The sequence below is a fragment of the Vanessa cardui genome, chromosome Z, assembly GCF_905220365.1.
Source record: "Vanessa cardui chromosome Z, ilVanCard2.1, whole genome shotgun sequence".
Classification (NCBI taxonomy): Eukaryota; Metazoa; Arthropoda; class Insecta; order Lepidoptera; family Nymphalidae; genus Vanessa; species Vanessa cardui.
This window is the reverse complement of record NC_061154.1, coordinates 1,123,855-1,143,598: the sequence shown is the minus strand read 5'-3', so window position 1 is coordinate 1,143,598 and position 19,744 is coordinate 1,123,855. Positions and strand designations below refer to the sequence as shown.

The window sequence follows — 19,744 nt, the reverse complement described above, 5'->3', positions numbered from 1 at the left end:
TAAATAAGGTATATTGATTTAATTTATTGCATTTCTTTTAAACGATAGTTGTTATTTATTTCGATTATTTATTGTTGTCGCTATCCGGATATTTCAACGATTAAGTCATACAAGACAGAGGAACAAATTAATAATCGACAAAGGACATAAAAAGGTAATAAAACCACTCATTTCAAGTCAATAGATTCCGAGTAATACTTCAAAAGCTACGAACTTCTTTATATCACGGACAGCGCATACTTGCGTAGTTATTCCGAGCAGGACTTTTGTTGTCGTATAAATCTACAACAATTTTCTTGTCTCGACCCATTAAAAGAGTTTTTTCGAATCGAGCGCTGTAATTGCGCAGGGTTTGCATAAAAGGGATATAATTAATATACTAGACTTAATTTGGTCTCGAGTAAGCAGTTGGTTTTTGTACTATTACACCGGACATACAAAGGAGCCGCGGTATAAACCACTGTCGAAGTTATTTACTGACTCGTCTAAAGGCCAGCGCAAACATAAGTCAAAACGCATGTAATGTTTTCACATTAATATAAAACTACAATAACACACACATGTATATCTGTTTATGATAACCGTTTTCAATAAATTCATATCAATGACATGTTTTGAAAAAATAATTTAAAAATTTGTAACTCGATTGGTTGGATATCCTTTGTGCGTTTAATATAACACATAATTTAAACTGAAAGATAAAAGTACTAAGTATTCCTGTTTAGTGGAAGAATATTTTATGAGTAGCTTATAGCTATCCGGCTTGCACAAAGCCCTAACAATAAGTAAATTTTTCACTACGTATGTTATATGTATACATGTAATTAACGACCTTGACTTTCTTACAATAAATGATAGCAAAACATACGTCACACACTTTCCTTTAACTATAATATTATATTATACTTGGATAAAATTTATTACAACTCATTTTATACATATTTTAACTAATTTTGTTCTAACTAAGACAAATACAATTAAAAGACTAAATATAAATGCCTCAAACTGTAAACCTGTGTGGGCTTGCAGTCAAAGCAAATTTACCGTACCGAAATAAAAAAGTAATTCTCGAATGAGACCTTAAATTATTATCATCATAACACTCAAAGAGGTTTCACTTTAATCATCAACACTTTGATAACGTAACTGTTCATACATCATGTCACTTGCTGATATAGTGCAGTACGAAGTCTAGTCTCCAGTCTACGCTGTCGTCGTACTGACAGTTTTTGCTTCATATATTTAGCCTATTTGTCGCCGCGGTACTGGACGGGACCGAGCTATGACGTAAGTGGGTTCATTATTTAAAGATCACTCTATCTCTGAGTGCAATCCGTCAATAATATATTAAACAGAGTCAAGTTTATTTGCTCTGCGATATCGGTTTATTAAATTTCGCGGTTGTCATATTAATAACAGAGTTATCTCAGATTTTGCCATATTGGAACGTTGAATGGTAAGTTAATAAAGATAAAATTATGGTGTAGGGGGCCGCGTGCGTGGCGCGCTGTCTAGTTTCGCTATCTCAACGATAAGGGGCCCGAGCGAGGGCCCTCGTTCGGAGGGATTATCCTCATTATTTCTTATTTTCGAGCTTCACTCCGAGTACCTTATGTCGTCACGTTGTGCGGTCAGTCTTATTTCGTCTAGCGTCTAAATGCGCCTAAGCCAGCGATAAAAGCACTCGCACTCAATTATAGAGCCTTTTTAATTTGTAGTCCACCACATAAGCGTGAGCAACGAGATGCTCTCTTATTGTTCTTCTCGTACACTCGAGAGCAATGTAGCTTAATGTACCATCTAAGAACTTTTATTGCTGGGCAATTCATTAGCAGTATTTACTCGCACTGCTATATTTAATATCCCTCACATATGTGTTACGATAACGTTGCCAAATGTTAAGTTATATTTTAACGTTATAACGCCTTAGCATTTTATTTATCGTTACAAAATAATACAAAGAAATAACGATACAGCGTTACGTTTTTATGATGTAATTAGTACCGTCGAGGCGTAAGTAACATGAACCAAAACTAATTAAACATTATTTTCGTTACATAAAAAAAACTTCCACAAAATGGTTGGTATATTGTCCACGCGTATTGAATAACGGTATCGTTATATTCGGATACCTGTAACATGCACGATTATAGATGGAGCCTGAACTCGATGTAGTCTCAATATACTTAGCGTTATAATTTTGTCAAGATATTAAAAACAAAAAACGATTTGAGACTTTGAAAATTGATACGAAATGTTATAAAGACACTTTTATTTCAACGGCCCTGGATAACAGGCTTTTTAGTTTTAACAGTTTCTAATTAAATGTGTGCTAAATTTGGTTTAAACTAGTTTAATGCAGATTCACCCGCATGGATCTAGTTTTCATGTACGACGTAACTACAGTTACATGTAAATAATATATAAATTTAACGAACATTCAGAGTTACTGACGTAAAACAAAGAGTTTACTTATAACATACAAAAGGTTGAACGATAATTATATCTTTTAATCGTTGAATTAACTAAGGGCAAATAAAAAACCTACATACATATAAAAAAAATACCTTTTTGATAAGTCATTGACGGACACCATAATTTTTCCTATCTCTAACGCTTCCGTTTTCGATGAAACTCTACAAAAAATATCACTTAACTTTTGGATATTTTTAACTGATAAAAGTGATATGTGATACGTAGGCACTCATCGCCTGGCAAAGGAGGTCAATTAAATTCTTTTATTACAAGTTAGGGTAATTACCTTTAGCATATCTTATACTTGATTAAAAAAACATGTTATAATTGTTTAATTATCTGTCCCGATCTAAACACAAGGATTTTAAGTTAATCCAATGAAATGATAATGGCTACACTAACTACGCACTCAAATTATTTTTAGATAAATATTTATACAGAACCCACTATTACCTAAAAGTACGGCTATAAAGTATCAAATTTTGTTTAAGAGGCGATATGAGCAGGTATTAACCACCAAAAATTAATACAGTGTTATATCAAACTCGGATGTTATCAGCAATCACGACTCAACTTTATTCGATCAACTGCTAAATCGAAAAGCGACTTGAATTTAACTGATTTTCGATCAAAAATTAATTTGGGAGCGATTCGATCAGTCTGCCTTGCCGAAATGGAAAATTCGAAATTTGAACAGAAATTCAAATGAACCAACGACAAGCGACAGATAATTTAACAACAATAATTAATGGACGGATCAATAAATTTAATTTAACTTTCAGAATATAATATAAACAATTTCAAAAATAGAATTTTGTTAACTTTTTAAAAAACGAACATTTTTAAATTACATATTCCAAAACTAAAACATAACACGTACAATAAAATTACTAATCGAGAGATACAAGTGACATTCAAAGGTAAGAATTATTGTTTTTTTATTAAATATATTAAATAAAAAAGGTTGTATAAGTATGCGTTATACCAACCTCATTGTTCATCTGCTGTCTCACTCTAAAACATATATGTTAGATAAGGAAATATAATGTAACTGATGGTTTCAAGAACTTACTGGCTATAAAAATAATTCAAAGTACTCAGCTTTGGTATGCAATAACTATAACGATATTAAATGTTGAATTAACCACAGAGCACGTAGTATATAAAAAATGTCATATGTACACTGTGTTCCTCATTGCAACTTTAAACGATCTCATAGAAATAAATACTCATAAGGAAAAATATTTTCTTCATTTAAAATATTACGTAAAATATGATATTTTCTTTGAAAAGAAAATGGGTACACGGTTAAAGTCGATCGGTCTAGTGCGTAGCACTTTTGCAATTTTACTTGATCTATGACGTTCACGGTACGTTTTTATTTAAACACCAATTAAGAACAAGAATGGGTTGTAAATTTTTATGCTGCCTACGCTTTAAGAGGACTCAGGATTTGATGGTGTTTATATCGACTTTAGACCTTATAGCGTTCGTAATAAGAGAGTTTGAATGTCGTTAATGTATAATTGTGTCGTACTCTCAAAATAAACCGTAGGTATTGAGTTTTATTTTGATACGATTCTTGTTCTATGGCTATTAATTTGCCTCACTATAGTATTGTACTTTGTAATTATCATTAACTGCCCACACTTTGACTGAGCTTTATTTAAATTTTAACATAAATAACTCACAACACAATGCTCTATCGGTATGTCTGTTAATTACATCACACAAAACTTATTAACAGATTTAGTTCTTTTTAAAGATGGCAATTACTGTTTCTTATCTGTGGTCAAGATAATATATTAGATCAGAAAATGACACTGAAAAACCAGCTCAACTGTAACGTCCTTATCAGTTTATCAATCTTATTCACGGCGGCGAATGTTTGAAAATCGAATGCTCAGGATATTTATAGTACACAAAGGTAGATTTTCAGCAGCGCCTTCTATCTTGCCTTGCTAACTCATTAGCCCCTTGTCCTTACACTGGCTCACTCGCCCTTTCGAACGGGACGATTAATACAAAGTATCCTTGCTTTACAGTGTACTTGGTATTATACAACAATGTTGTAAACATACATAGCTATTTATATGATTTTTTTTTTCAATCGCAAAAATCCTTTTCAAAAGACGGTTTAAAAGTCAACAGATACAAATCATAGTGTAATTAAGCTCAAATGATTGATAAATTACAATGCTATCTCCCCTTCGCTATCACACTAACCAAATATCAACTGGAATTAATGTTTCATTGGAATATCAATCTTACGTCATTGTGATACGTTCTAAAATCGTCAGTTTACAAAACAAGAGGGTAGAAATCCCAACGTTACCTAATGTCTACATTAAACAGCATCGGAGTTTCATGGAGGCATTCATTGTTTCCTAACTGAATTGTTATTTTTATTTATTACGCTTTTATTATTAAATTTTGGCCAAACAACGCTTTTGACACAGCGTCGGATAAAGGACTTCAGATAATTTATTATGTATATAATAGTTTGTTGTACGATATGTTTCCTTTGAGATGTTTTATTCGAAACCTATATTGGATTTATAAAAGTGTATTTACATTCGGTGACCATATTTATAGGAAATCGCGGACACTTGTACTTATTTATTCGAATTTAATTACGTTTAAACGCAAATTACAGTTATTTGGTAAATTGAAACGGCATATAATTAAAATAAAGTACCTTTTATATGCTTTAGTTTCATGTCTATAATTACATGAAATAGAGACATAATTATTTCATCTTGATTCAAGCAAATATAAAGTCATTCGTTAAAGTAACTTGAGCATTAAACACATGACGGTTTCTTGAAACAACGAAGGCATTTCTAAACAAAACTCAAGTGGATCCAGGGCAATAACCAAGTTCGTAATAAGCCATCAAAAATCCTTCATTCCCAGCCGTCTTGACCTCTTTTTCTCACGCACAATTTAACTTTTAGTGTTTGCCATTCGACGGTTCTGAAAAAAAAAATAAGGAATTGTAATTAAGTAAACGTACCTTCCATTGTTCTGTACGAGAGCCTTATTTTTTTATCGTTAATATGTATAAATATAAATGGATTCATTTAAATGTTCCTTTCTCTCCAGAAATTAATACACTCTAATTGCTATTATTGTTCGTTACTATTAATATCACCAATAAAGACAGCAATATTAATAAATAAATATTTATATAAAACGTTACGATGGAAAATAAAAATGATAATGTTATAAAAAACTTATCGATATTTGCATTAGCAGTGTACAAAATTGTTTTACATGTTCCACATATGCGATAACAATGTTCAAACAATTTGAATAATTAGATTCTAATGTGAAAACGATAATCCACGTAAAAACATTGTTTCAAAAATATATCATCGATATTATATAATCGGTATCGAGAGTAATGTATCGAGAAAAATCGCATATTTTTTCGATAGCCGAATGGTATTAACATTAAACCGATATCGAATATCGATTACGATAATGGTCCGTGAACAGGATCTCGGCTACCCCTAATCTGATAGGCTTTCGGGGAATCTTAAATTAATTTCTCCGAAACGAAGCGTGTGCGTAAGAGTGACCGTGTCTCGTTACATCCACGTATTGCGGCGATTCGGGCGCGGGCGCAACCGGATTTATGCATGTGTGCAAGCTATAAGCATTACCTTCATATCCGTATCGCGATTGTAACTCTTACACTTTGAATATAGAGTACATTTTCCTTCGACTGCACTTGTTATGAATTATAAATAGGTACTTAATTTTTTCGCACTCCATACTCGTGTTGTTTTGTTGTTATTATCTCTTAAAAACACATATGTTCTAGACTACTATCAGTTATGTTGTAATAATTTATTTATTAATTAAAAGCGTATTCGAAATGCTTTTACAATTTTTATACGAAGAAAGTAATTTCGAATAACAATATCATGAAAGAAACAATACATTCTTATAAATTGGTTAACTGAAAAGTTTAAACTTAAGAGTTGTCGTAAGATCGTTTGCGGGGAGATAAACTCGTCCGAGTAATCCATAGATCTATCGACGCTCCAGATTCACAATCACCGACAGAATTGAGTCGGGAGACAGTATTATGTGTACTAAAATACACGTGTTTGACAATTAGTGGTGTTGTATCGCCCACGACCCCGCGACATCAGCACTCGTCGAATCATCGCGGCAGCCGCGTTATATACTCTGTTTATACATAACATTGTACACACAGACCGCAATTTATGTTAATGTCATACGCGATAATATATTAATTTCGTATTAATTTTAACAAACTCAATAGCACCGATTTTAATATGATTTACAGGTAGTACAGATAAGATCCCAACTGATATAGTTCTAATCATATAAAATCAACTCCTGCATTTTGTATTACCGCCTGCAATCAAAGTAGGATAGCGAAGATTCTTACGATATGGGAACTTCAAAAGAAATTTAATTAGCCGATTATTGTCTTTATCTGCTACCATTACGTGGTACCTTCAGAGGTGTATCGCCGCTTTGATGAATCTCAGATTATATATCAATCGATAAAATTGAATCGGAGATATATAAGATAATAGTTTTGTTTTAACGATATTTTATCAAATAACATTGCTTACAAGTGCGGTACTCGACTCTGAGAGTGGATTAAATCGACGCATTCGTTACTTGATCGATAATATAATCGATTTAGAATAAATTTCCATTGAATGTAGTGTAGTCTGATACACGTTGAATTATTTAATTTCGGACCTACAAGTGCTTATGTATATTATTAATATTAAAATAAAATAAAGGCGACGGAACGAGAGAGCAAACGAAAAAGCCATTGCGAATATCCGTAACGAATCGCTGCGATTGTACACATCGTATGTTAGTGGCCTTATTGCGTTTGGTATTTGCAGTTATTTTAGTAATAGTGGTCGATTAGTAGGTAACGACAGGGAGCGATAAAGTCTTAGAAATCGCACGGGATGTTTTGAATCGGTAACGCTTTAATGACGGCCATATTCGATGATTCAATATTCGCTAGTGTACATTCAGACATGTGTACGAAACATTGTTTTATTGTAACGTTTCATTTCGTAACTATTAATTTTAAAATAGGAATTAAAACGCATTTGTTAAATCGATTAATTGTTAATATTTAGATTAGATGACGCTATATCGATTTTTTGTGACTGTATTGTACGAAATTCGAATTGATTTACAAAATTTACAACTCGTAAAAATACATAGATAATATTACGTGTATACAAGTTCGTATCGTAAATAACAATGAAAAAAAAAATCATTCGCGTAAAAGTAAATTCTATAATTTTATTCATGAAGCATGTGTTATACAAAAATAGTGATAAGCTAAAATCCAAATTCAAAATTGGAATCGTATAAATATTCAAACAAGATTCCTATTTACTTTTTTTAATCAGATCCAAGTATTGGAATACTGTTACAGATAAATAATCAAACAAATTTTAAATTAGGAATATTAAAATAGATTATTAATTGCAAGTCGAATAACATTTGGCTACACTTAGATTCGAAATTTAAACTATCTATATTTAGTTATAATCCTTAATTTTTAATGTTCATAGATAAAAAAATACCATCTTCATTGTGGTTTAAGTATTTTTAAGGTGCAATTATTTGAATTATGTAACATTGCATAAATCAAATAATCATTAACGTTCTTATGCATTACATAATCTGAACTTAAATTGAAGCAATTGATTAAATATTTTATCGATAGTCTGAAAAATTTGAACGAATTTAAATTGATGTTAAATGAAACAGTTTTCTCGTGTACATGTGTGTGTAGGTCCGTATGTATGTGTGGAACATAAACACTAAACCTCCGTACGGAATGTAGGAATATTAAGAACTGAAACGTTTAATATTAGCATCGACCGACACGTGTTTATTTCGCATAAGAGACCAATAAATACCGCGGACAATCTGAACAAGTTCATTAGAACAAGTTTACAATGAGCGCGAATGATCGAACGCTCTCATGATTGATGGTACGTTTCTATCACGACATTCGGATATAGCTTTTGTTTTATTAGCACCGTGTATCGATTACTTTAATCGGATTGTTTCATTCGAATAATTTTCGCGATGTCATTGCGAGATAATTTGTATTTGACTCGAGTTGTGATCGATTTTTTCATGACTACCATTCGTTCATTAAACGTCTGTGTTCGATTTGCGATAGTTTGGTTAATATTTGGGATTTTACTTTGAAATATAACCTACCCCATAAACCTAAGAACGCCATATTTCCTACATATATATGAGAAGTTTTGGAGAAATCAAAACATCTCAACAATGTATATAACATTGCTCATTGAATATAAAGGTTGTATCGTAATTGTACTAGAGTTTGCAGCACTTATATATATATAGATAGCAAGCGACGCCTTTATCACGCATACCCTGCTAAAAGCAACTTTATCATATTAAACACAAATAAAATAAAATTATATTGTCATAAAAATTCTATCTATAGTAGGATTTTAAATTGACTGTCGTATTTCGTAATTTAATAGAACACATAATTAATGCAAGCCAATTTCAAGCGCAATGTACACGTACCATATTCAGAAATAACGCTTAAGTTTATAAATAAATGTTTAAGTATTTAAATTTGAATCTTTACGTGAATGCTTGGATAGGTCACATAGGTTACACCGAGAATCTTTTCAATAGTTTAATCTGTATTTGAAACCACATCCTTTGCTGCATAATTAATCTTCGTAATTAATATTTTAGTGATCGAACTAAATATTATTTTCCCCCAAAAGAGTACGTCGCTCGGACTTGCTGAGCCTTATTCCTGTTAATCTCATGAACAAAATACAGATGTCAGATGAAATGGGCATTTAACTCTGTAATGTAACATTTTAATCCCATAAATGTTTCTGATTATGATGAAGTCACATCTCCGGTTGCTGAGAAATCGCAATTTTATGAATGAGTTGTTTGAATGGAATACAATAAAGTACGCTTCGATTACGAACCGACCAGGAAAGCCTTCGTCAAGTAACTTTTAATAAAACTCTGTAATGGATTATAAACTTAATTTTTAAGTCATTACAGTTCATTTTAGTATGGACGCGTTTATTCGGGAACGCATTCAAAAAAGGTATTAAAAGAATTGGGACCGACATTAAAGATTTCAGCTCTCCATAAAACACGTCTTAATAAAATATATCAATTTACACCACAGCTCGCTTCTATAACACGTTCTCATTTTTTTCAATACTTTTCGATTATGATACGTTTCAAATATAAAAAAAGGCAACGACATCTTGACCATACATTTTAAGTTGGTATAGTAATATATCTAGAAGAAAAATATATTTAACGCACTCCTTTTTAATCATAACTAAGCATCTTCCCAATATTATTATAAGAATTTAGAGCTTCTACTTCTTCTTTTTGATTCTTGATGGCCTCTACCAAGAAGAACCGGCAAGATACACCGACCATTTCAATTAGATTTAAATCAGATAAATCCATATATTCTGCCTTAAAATCGACTACTACTACAATTTTACTTTCGGCATATTCTACTACAATTTTGTACATGTCCTAAATTTACAATGAACTTTCTCTTGAACACAATATGATATCGTTGATGTCCTCAGAACCGATTTCGGTCATTGCACAGGACACACTGTAGTACTCAAATTTGTGCACAAACACAGGTGCACTTACATAATTCGATGAGACGGCTATCCGACACGACCAGAGTACTGGCAGGACCAACGGCCTTATGTGTTTTCTGAGGCCCGGGACTGTTAACAATGCCGTGATTTGAACATCGGCCTGCTATTGAGAACATGTTGATTTTGAACTTATATAATACCCAAAAAAAATGGTATGGCAACACAGTTTATATAAAGAACACACCGTCCTAAAGACTTTCCTGTAGTACCAGAACCCTGGCACTATATTCTCTCTGAATAACCAGGCATCTTAATCTCATAGGTTTCCAGAAGTATGGAATGGTTTCTTGCAAAGGTATTCTATTACTATGTTTACGATCTGTGGGTCTGTTATAAGCAGATATATTCAATAACTTTTTAATTGCATGGGGATAGATAAGTTAGAGTTAGTCGATATAGAAAAAAACTATTAGTTTTCTATGTTGTCTTGGGTCTGGATGTTTGTGGTACCGTCGTTTCTTGTGATTTTCCATAACACAAGTGCTTTAGCTACTTACATTGGGATCAGAGTAATGTATGTGATGTTGTCCAATATTTATTTATTTTTAAAAACTGCAAAAGCAACGATTTATTTAATACGATAACTCCTTTTAAAAAGTCCAATGCGTCAAAGTTTGTAACGTAATTAGTAACTATTGAAAAATATGAAACAGAGTGTCGAACTTTATGTCAAAATATTCTTCGTCCAATTAGTCTTTTGCGATTATTATTTTCACGAATTTAATTTCAACTGTAGTTTCATAATTCAGACTCGTTTAAACAACCACAAGAAACTCGCTAACACTTTTTAACTTAATTAGTTGTTTGAAGTTATTTAATTTTAACACGAGCGTATACAAGCTCTACATATATATAGGTATATAAGTATTCATTTAAAAACATTTATCTTAACATACATCTAACAAATAAATGTTCAAAACAAATCTTGAGAATTGCTTGATATGCGCTATTAATAATGGTATCAAAATCGATAGACATTTGATTTATTCGAAATATAAATACGAATTTAAAAAAGGAACTCGATTTACATCGACATTAATCAATCGCTATCGTGATATTGGGAAGATATTTTTACTCTGTAATTATAAAATCATCCGGAACCGGTGGAAATTGGTCGAATACAAATTAATTATAGAATGCATTTCACAAAACGCCCGCTTTATATAGTGGTTAACCAAAGCTGTACGGAAGTTTCGAACGTTGTCTGTCCGACGGTACTGACAAACAATTTAAAACTTTAAAACCAAACTTTGAGGTTCAATTTCGCGCGAACACACATCGTGTTTATTAATTTACGTAGTTAAGGACTAAGAGATTTTTTTGTTAGTTACGTTTTCACACGAATAACTTCGCACTTAAAAACGTTATAATATTATAATCATTTCATTGTCCGTTTCGACACCGCTCCGAAGTATTAAAGATTACATTGTCGGTGCTTTTAACTGACTTTGTTTTTGTATGATTTAGATTTATATTGAGATTTCTTTTCTTAATATTATTCATTAAGATCTTTGCATTGATAGATGACACTATAAAAAAGGCTATTTAAGAGTTATAATACGTTTTTCATTGCCATAATTCCGAGAATATCCATCATCCGACATGAATCATCAACCAGCTGTAATTATTACAGAATAATAATCAAATCAAAATAAAACTGTTTATTAAAATAAACGTAACAAAAATTACAAACACATGAATATTTAAACAAGTGAAACGGTTCGGCGCGGGCGATCCTATTAATATACGTTATTATCATTATACACTATTATTAGGTACATACTTATCTTTACATTGCCGGGCATTAGAACGAACTTCCTTCAATATTTATTTATCCCTAATTCGAGCTTAATTAGGAAAGGTGTGAATACATTAAGAAAGGTTTACATCTGAGGGCGGTCTGTTATCGGGTCGTATATCTCCGACAGGATACGCCAGAGGTCGACGAAATGACGATGCCGGTAATTGTCCAATTTGAAACGAAATTTTATGTTAATAAAATGATATAGTCGAACGCGAAAGGTGTACGCGGTGATTATTGAAAACGATTCTTATTTCTATTCGATCGATTGTTGCCTTATCTCGATTATGAATCTAGACGGGGGGGGGGGATAATAAGTGAAAGCTCTGAACTAACAAAGATAAAATACTGAGGCCGATTGCTTCCTACGCAATTATAGGCCTACGTGTAAAACCACCTTTATTAACCGCCAAACATCAATTTAAAACTTTATAATATTGTTCCGGTCTAAAGGGTCAGTAAGTAAGTAAAGTAACAGCCTGTAAGTTTCACACTGCTGGGCTAAGGCCTCCATTTGATTTCTCGCATTATTTGGTTTGGAACATATTCCACCACGCTGTTCCAATGGTCCGTGGAATAAAGGGGTGAGTGACCCAGTGGAATTAAAAGAAATAACCACACTATTATTTTACACTCGTGTGTTTCTTTTATCTAATGTATGATTTATTTAAAGTAGACCATGAATGTATGGTATATAATTCGTGCTTTCATTGTCAATAATCTGGTGAGCAGGTGGCACCCTTCATTACCTAACCTTCGTTTAAGTTTAACCTATCAATTTAATCTAATAATAAACACCTCGTTCAGATTAAATTACGTAGTTTAAACAATTATTTAAAAAAGGGGTCTTCGGTTTTAACAGTATTTATAAACAGTTACATGATTGAACTACGACCAAAGCATCAATGTATTGTCATAGTCATCAAAAGGAACACGGACCAAGTACTAGTTATCCTAGCTAGGCTAATTAAATGACCTAGCTAGGCCAATTAAGAAACAATCCTCCCTCGGAAAGTTGAAATATTTAAAATACATTAAGCATCACCTCATCATCATAAGCCTATGTTTGTTCACTGCTGGATATATGCCTCTCCAAATGCACGCCACTTTGGTCTTTCTTTGGCTACTCGCGCCCAGATCCTGCCTGCCGTCTTGCGTAAATCTTCACTCCACCGTGCCTGAGAAAGTATCACATTTACATAGTTAACTGAAGCTATTGTTAAGTTCAATAGTGGCTATAAGAACTCTAAATCTTATGTTAATATAGTATCATAAAGCGTTCGACAAATACGTTTCATAATTTGCATTTCATTCGATAAAACTAAAACAATATTATCTAAATATTCGTCTTGTCTTCGTAATAGTGATGGATGGATTCGAATCCACGACTCTTTAATGTCCTCAAGCGAATCGATCATCGATTTTTGAACATTGATTTTAATTTTAAACTAGATTTAATGAATATGGATAATGTTAAATACTTTGAAGAAGTATTATAGTATACAATTTTATATCGATTAAACAGGAATCGATTTTGGATGCAAAAAAGATTTTAAAGAGAATCGTAAATAATATTATATTAAAGAGTTAACAAAACTCAGACAATTATGCAGTTAGTTCTCAAAACTCAATAGATAGTGTAGTCGACCTCAAAAAATCACTAATTTACAATTAATATCAGTTGAACTTGTATTTGTTACATTAAATGTTTTTTGGTATATAATTTCGAGGCTTATTGTACTCTAAGACACCAGTCATGGTTATCACTAAACCCGAATGAGATTAGTCTAACTGAGTTATTACTTTAAACTCGAAAGGATTGCGGGTGATATCTATGACTATCTAACTTAAATTATATTCTGTTAGTAATTTTATATTAACAAAAAAAATCGTTACGATATTTTGGAAATAATACTTCACTATCGATATGATATTAGGATTTATAAAACTAGTCCTTTAGCACTCCGATAAGTTAAAAAAAAGTAAAATAACTGTTCAATTAAGAACAGAAAACGTTCGAAAATCAAATTAAACGATTTTACATATGCCAATTATTCGATTTATATTTAATGTAAATTAAAAAAAAAAATACTGAAAACCGTGTGTTAGAGCAAAATTAACGTAATTACATTCAACATATAATCTCAATTCGTTTGATCTATCTATAAGACGTTTCAAAACTGTCAACAAAATCGAAAAATATATTTTGAATTTCGAACACTTTAAAATTCGAAGAAACTTAGCAATGTTAATTCGCACTTGATCTTTCCTGACCGTTTCAAATCCTTTATCAGGGACGAACGCTATCGTGTTTTATATCACAACATAGTTTGCATAAATTAAGTCTAGTTTTTTGGTTGTGAAACTATTTTTATGACTCACATCGGTCTATCGTTCGCATAATAATATATGTTGCGCAAAATTTACGCTTTTGTAATCGTACTTTGATTATTATTTATGTTTTTGTAATTGATACAAAACATGAAACCGTTTCAATCGGTTCTAAATTATTTGCCATGTTATTATCGAGTACTGGAAAAAAAATTGGCTACTAGGAAAAGCAATCCGTTACAGAATTAAACTTAGTTTAATATATCATCAGTTATTGGTTATTATTAATAGTTATATTGTTTATATGAAATGTTTTATGAACGGAAAGAGAGAATGATGATATTTTTATATATGTTGTTTGTTAGGTCTCGTTACATTTTATTAAATTTTTAGTTATTCATTGATATTTAGAAGTTATCGTAAATTATACAAGTAAAGGTCCGATGACGAGACAGTTTCTTCCGCGATAAGTCTCAGGAACAGGCACATGTAACATGTAAATAAAAACATGTGCGTGCCACACGAGCATTAATTAACATTGTTTTTATTTTGAATGTAATAAAATTTTATCTGAAAGTATTTTTAATTGGAAACGTCTATGAAGGGCAACATTGAAGCGTTTGTTTTCATCGTGCCAACATTATTTTGCACTTACGTGTAATTATGTATTTAATGAACCTACCTACGTTTATATTATCATCGTTTCAATAGAATTTATACAAAGAAACGTCAAAATAATCTTACATTTCCACTTAATTTATTAATTTACAAACGTATACTTTTTGTTCTTTATTTGAAGTATGAAAATATACGTTTCTTTTTTTTTTAAATTGAACCTACAAAATGAGTTCTTAGTCTGGGTTATACATATAGAATATGAAAGAAAAAAAAAAGTGCTTCGAAACAAAATGCATGTTCGATATTTGAACAGTTTAAGAATTAGCCTTACTGAATGATATCTCGGTAGACTTAGCGTTATCGTAAATTTAATTCTTTAATGATGCAGAGGCCGACTTTAGTAAAAACCCTTCAATACCTGCGCGGACGTCACCGCTCACAGTGCACGTCAAAGTTTTTGCCGCTTGATATCTTCAACGAAATTCATGTCATTGGGTCCGATTTCTCTAAGATTAAACCTTTTTTACATTATTTAACAAATAGATCGAACCCTTACACGCTCGAATATTCAGTTACAAGGTTTAACACTTAAAAGAACTTAACGACTACACACATCCTGTGGGCTACAATAAAAAAAGGAATGACAAAAAGACACATCATGTTTGTTTTTTAAAAGATGTCTGCCTGAGATTAGCCAGCGGCACTTTAATCCTTGAACCGTCCGATATTTTAAAAGGATATGATGACAACTTTTTTGTTCTGGTTATCTAACGTACTTATATATGTGCGTAACGGTTAGGGCATTACCGGAGTGAAGTGATAAAGAAACACATTCCCTTATCAGACGTTTTGCTGTACCAGAAACATACGTCTTCTGTTCGATAAACTTAACTTATACACAGTTCGAACGTTCACGAACGAATCAATCACTGCAGATAGATCCGACTTTTATTAATAGACAAATGGAACTTAGAATTACTTTAAAAGTAAATAACAATAAACATCAATCAAATTACTTTTCTTAAAAATATATTATTATCTAAAAAAAAAATACAAAATCCCAATCCAATATATCGAGTCGTTCTTTTTTTAAAAATCTAATAATAACTCGCACAGCTTAAAAAATGTGATGCTTATTAAAAATGTGCTATAAAAACATGGCAGTAAGTTTTAATTTGAAAAACATCAATCGAAGTGAGAAATCTGGCAGATCGTAGTCCCAAGAGCGTTAATTTCCTTGAAAAGTGATGGAGTCCCTTAAGTGCAAAGCTGTAAAATGTCAACGTTCATCAGATGTTTAGATTATTACCGCTAAGCACCCTTAGTATTGATACTTGAAACAAGACAGACATAAGATACGACACATTCGAGTCTAAGAATCAACATTAAAAAAAAAACATTTATGATGTTCTATTTTTAAAATATCGAATTCTATTTATTAAAATGAAAAAGATTTTAACACGATCTAATTGTATGGATTCTTAGTTCCTTATTTTATATATTACGATGATAACCTACATAACAAACCGTATAATAATTAAGATTCTAAATTCAAAAAAGTAACAGATTAATCGAAAACGCTAAATAGTTCTAACGGTGATAATATTTTACGCGTCTATTCCTTCGACACTAATTTAACGTCACGACATTTTTGACTAACGCCTGCAATGAATGCTTCTGGCGTTGAATTATAAGAAAATATTTAGAAAAATAACGTTAATTATACATAATATACTATTTGTTTTCGGTTAGTAAAAATAGCTGAGTGAAAATTTTGATTCACATTCTTTCCGTAGAAAGCGTAACATTAGCTTGTAGAAAGTTTAAATATTTTCAACATTAAAAACTACTAAAAACATACATATAAGACGTACGCGTTATATGTAATTAATTAAATTTCATAATTATGTTAATTGTTGTTATTATATCATAAACACTATATGTGACATGTTTATGCTTCGAATAATATCTAGTTAATGTTCTTGGAATGAAATAGTCGATATTAGTTAACGATATATTACTAAAACATATATTGTGATCACGTTCGGAAACGTTCGTAAATTATATATTTTATTTGTACAATAATTATTGATCTTAGTTCTATATATTTATTTATATTTTTATAACATACATACGATAAGCAATATTATATAACTTTCATATCTAGTACATTGTTAAGCTATCGTTACACTAAAACAAAAGAAAAACACAAAGATTTTATAAACCAACACCACACGTAGCCAATAAAAAAACACGTTTAATTATAGAATCATTTTCAATGGCGGAATAAATAACGCATGACGTAATACAGGTACTCCGTCGCTTCAACCAACAAATGCTCGTATCATTCGAACGAACCGTATCCCCTATAAGCACCGGCGTCGATTTCATCCGCATACCACTTCGCACTCATTATCCTCCCTACTCCGACGACATAAGGTCGATTCCACAAGAAGCTAAACGATACAGCCCTCGAACCCGCGGTATACGTATTGCTGGCAAGGATTAAATAACTATGCTGGGTATGTAATGTAGATAATACAGGGATCCGACATTTAACGGCTTCGGGATTACTTCAATAATTCCCTCGGCACAATAAATGTTTTCAGCCGGGTGGTAACGCGGCCCTCCCATAGGTGATTTTCCGATTTAAAATGGCGGATACGTTTAGGGCGACTGAAGCCATAGCATGGCCAGCTCGTATCCTATAGCACACGGGACACTACGCTTACCTACACCGGTTTACATAGCCAGGGGTTACAGGGACCAAACGCACACATGCTCGAAAGAAAACGAATAATAACTTGTCATCCAAAACGTCAACGATATATCACAGACCTTATTACGACACAAAGATTTATCCCCAAACATAATTTATTTTATCCGGAAACATCCTATAATAACACAGAATGGACACAAAGAGATTTAATTCATGTTTTCTTCCCGATGTCAGGGACTCGTATCACGAGCGGTCGGGTGGCATTTTTCGGTCTCTAATCCCATTGAGTGAACAGAGCCTTTGGGCCGTAGACCATATTTCATTCGAATGACAAATATTTAGAAAGTTATTTATCCACGTATGAATTCGCAGCGCTCAATTAAGAAGACCGAGCGGCTCGGGTCGCGTCTTCCTCTTTGTTCTCGGACAACGGACGGATGTTTGCTCTGCGACCGCGCTATCGATTCAGGTAGTCCCTCGAATAAATCTATTACGACAACAATATGCCCGGCCGGTGCCATTGTCGTGCTCGGCATCCATGTATCGCATCGCGCTAATGCGACTACGAGTAATCTAATTCCTTCGCACAATGCACCGAAAGGGTTTCGCGAGCGTGTCCGATTTGCCTACGAGCTGACGAGCGACAGTCACGCCCATGCGCCCCTCGCACTCGTTAAATGCACATTTATAACACATCGAACGTTCTCATTTTTCACATGCATCAATACCCGTCGGGGCTGATGGATAGCCATGTGAGCATACCGTCTTGCGATGCGAACCAGCTGTGCGCACGGAGGCCTCCAATTTGTTATGCAGTTCCGCACCAGCGAATGTGAAAACGCGCCATAAAGGCATTTTAAAAATTTACAACTTACAGAGCACCATATCGACAGCCTCCAACAGTCCGCCGCCGACGCAGGCGGGGATGAGCGGTGGGGCGGGCGGCGCGAGCGGCGCGGCGCGGCCGAGTTCGCCCGCCCCCGCAAGCCGCTGCTGCGACACCGGCCGTCCTATATTCCAGGACCCCATCACGGGACAGACTGTGTGCTCGTGTCAATACGAGTTTCTTAACTACCAGCGCCTCGCGTCCGGCGTGCCGCTGTCCATGTACAGCGCCCCATACCCCGACGCAGCTACAGCAGCCGGCATGGCCGCCTACTTCCCAGCTCTCGCCGCGGATCAGCCCCCGTTCTACGCGAACACAGTAAGTATTCGGTTTGCGGTAACATCGTTTACACGAAAGTTCTATTTTTAATGGTATAATGTTTCATATAAATTATAATAAAGTTGATAAAAATACAAAAGCATTTGTGTTGCTATCGTGAATTTTATTATTTAAGTCGACGTATAAATACAGATAAAATACGCAGTGTGATACGAAAAACGAAGTGACCACGAATGAGGCTCACGAAATGTCGTCGGCGCGGTTTGACCTACTTTATAAATAATTAATCATGGGTTATGCTAATCAACACATAGGTGTTAATAACTAGTTACTGAACTTATACTTACGCGAAAGTACCTGTCGCGGACATGTAATAAATTCGACTCAATGAATATTTACAAATGACATGTTAAAATATAAAAATTACATTAATTTAATGAATAACTCGAAAAAAATGAATACTCACAATAATAGCCGTGATGATGTTTCGCAAATAATTAAATAAATTTTACATCAAACACCTGTTAAAACACACAACGCACCATAAAAACTGCTGGAAATATGTAATAAAGATAAATAAAAATTAATGTAAATCAAGTCGTAAAATATCAAAGATTATTTGTTTTCCTTTGAAACGGCAGATTATAATCACTGCGATTTCTAAAACACACGCAAAAAATCGAGGTAGCGAGGTAGCTGGCTGAGGAGTAGCTATTTTTTTAAACCGACTTACTTAAAACAAAAATTTTATCGCTATTTTAATTTATGAATACACTTAATCAATTTTGTAATAAAACCTTTAACATATAAAATGCCTTGAAATATTTTTTAATCGTCAAGTGAAAAGAGGCTAGTGTAGTTTTAATCCGTAGATATCTAGATAAACCCAAAGTTGTTTATGGTAGTTG

The 19,744-nt window shown here is 33.0% G+C and overlaps 1 protein-coding gene across 3 annotated transcripts in view; it reads left to right on the top strand.

Moving 5' to 3' along the window:
• Positions 1-19,744, top strand: part of LOC124543176 (homeobox protein caupolican) — a 62,829-nt gene that overhangs the window by 3,637 nt on the left and 39,448 nt on the right. For 2 of the 3 annotated variants that reach the window (XM_047121254.1, XM_047121252.1), the window contains exon 2: positions 18,549-18,875. In XM_047121254.1, the coding sequence (XP_046977210.1) occupies positions 18,549-18,875 (327 nt within the window). The remainder of the gene's footprint in view (positions 1-18,548; positions 18,876-19,744) is intronic. The other variant, XM_047121255.1, reaches the window with a different exon arrangement.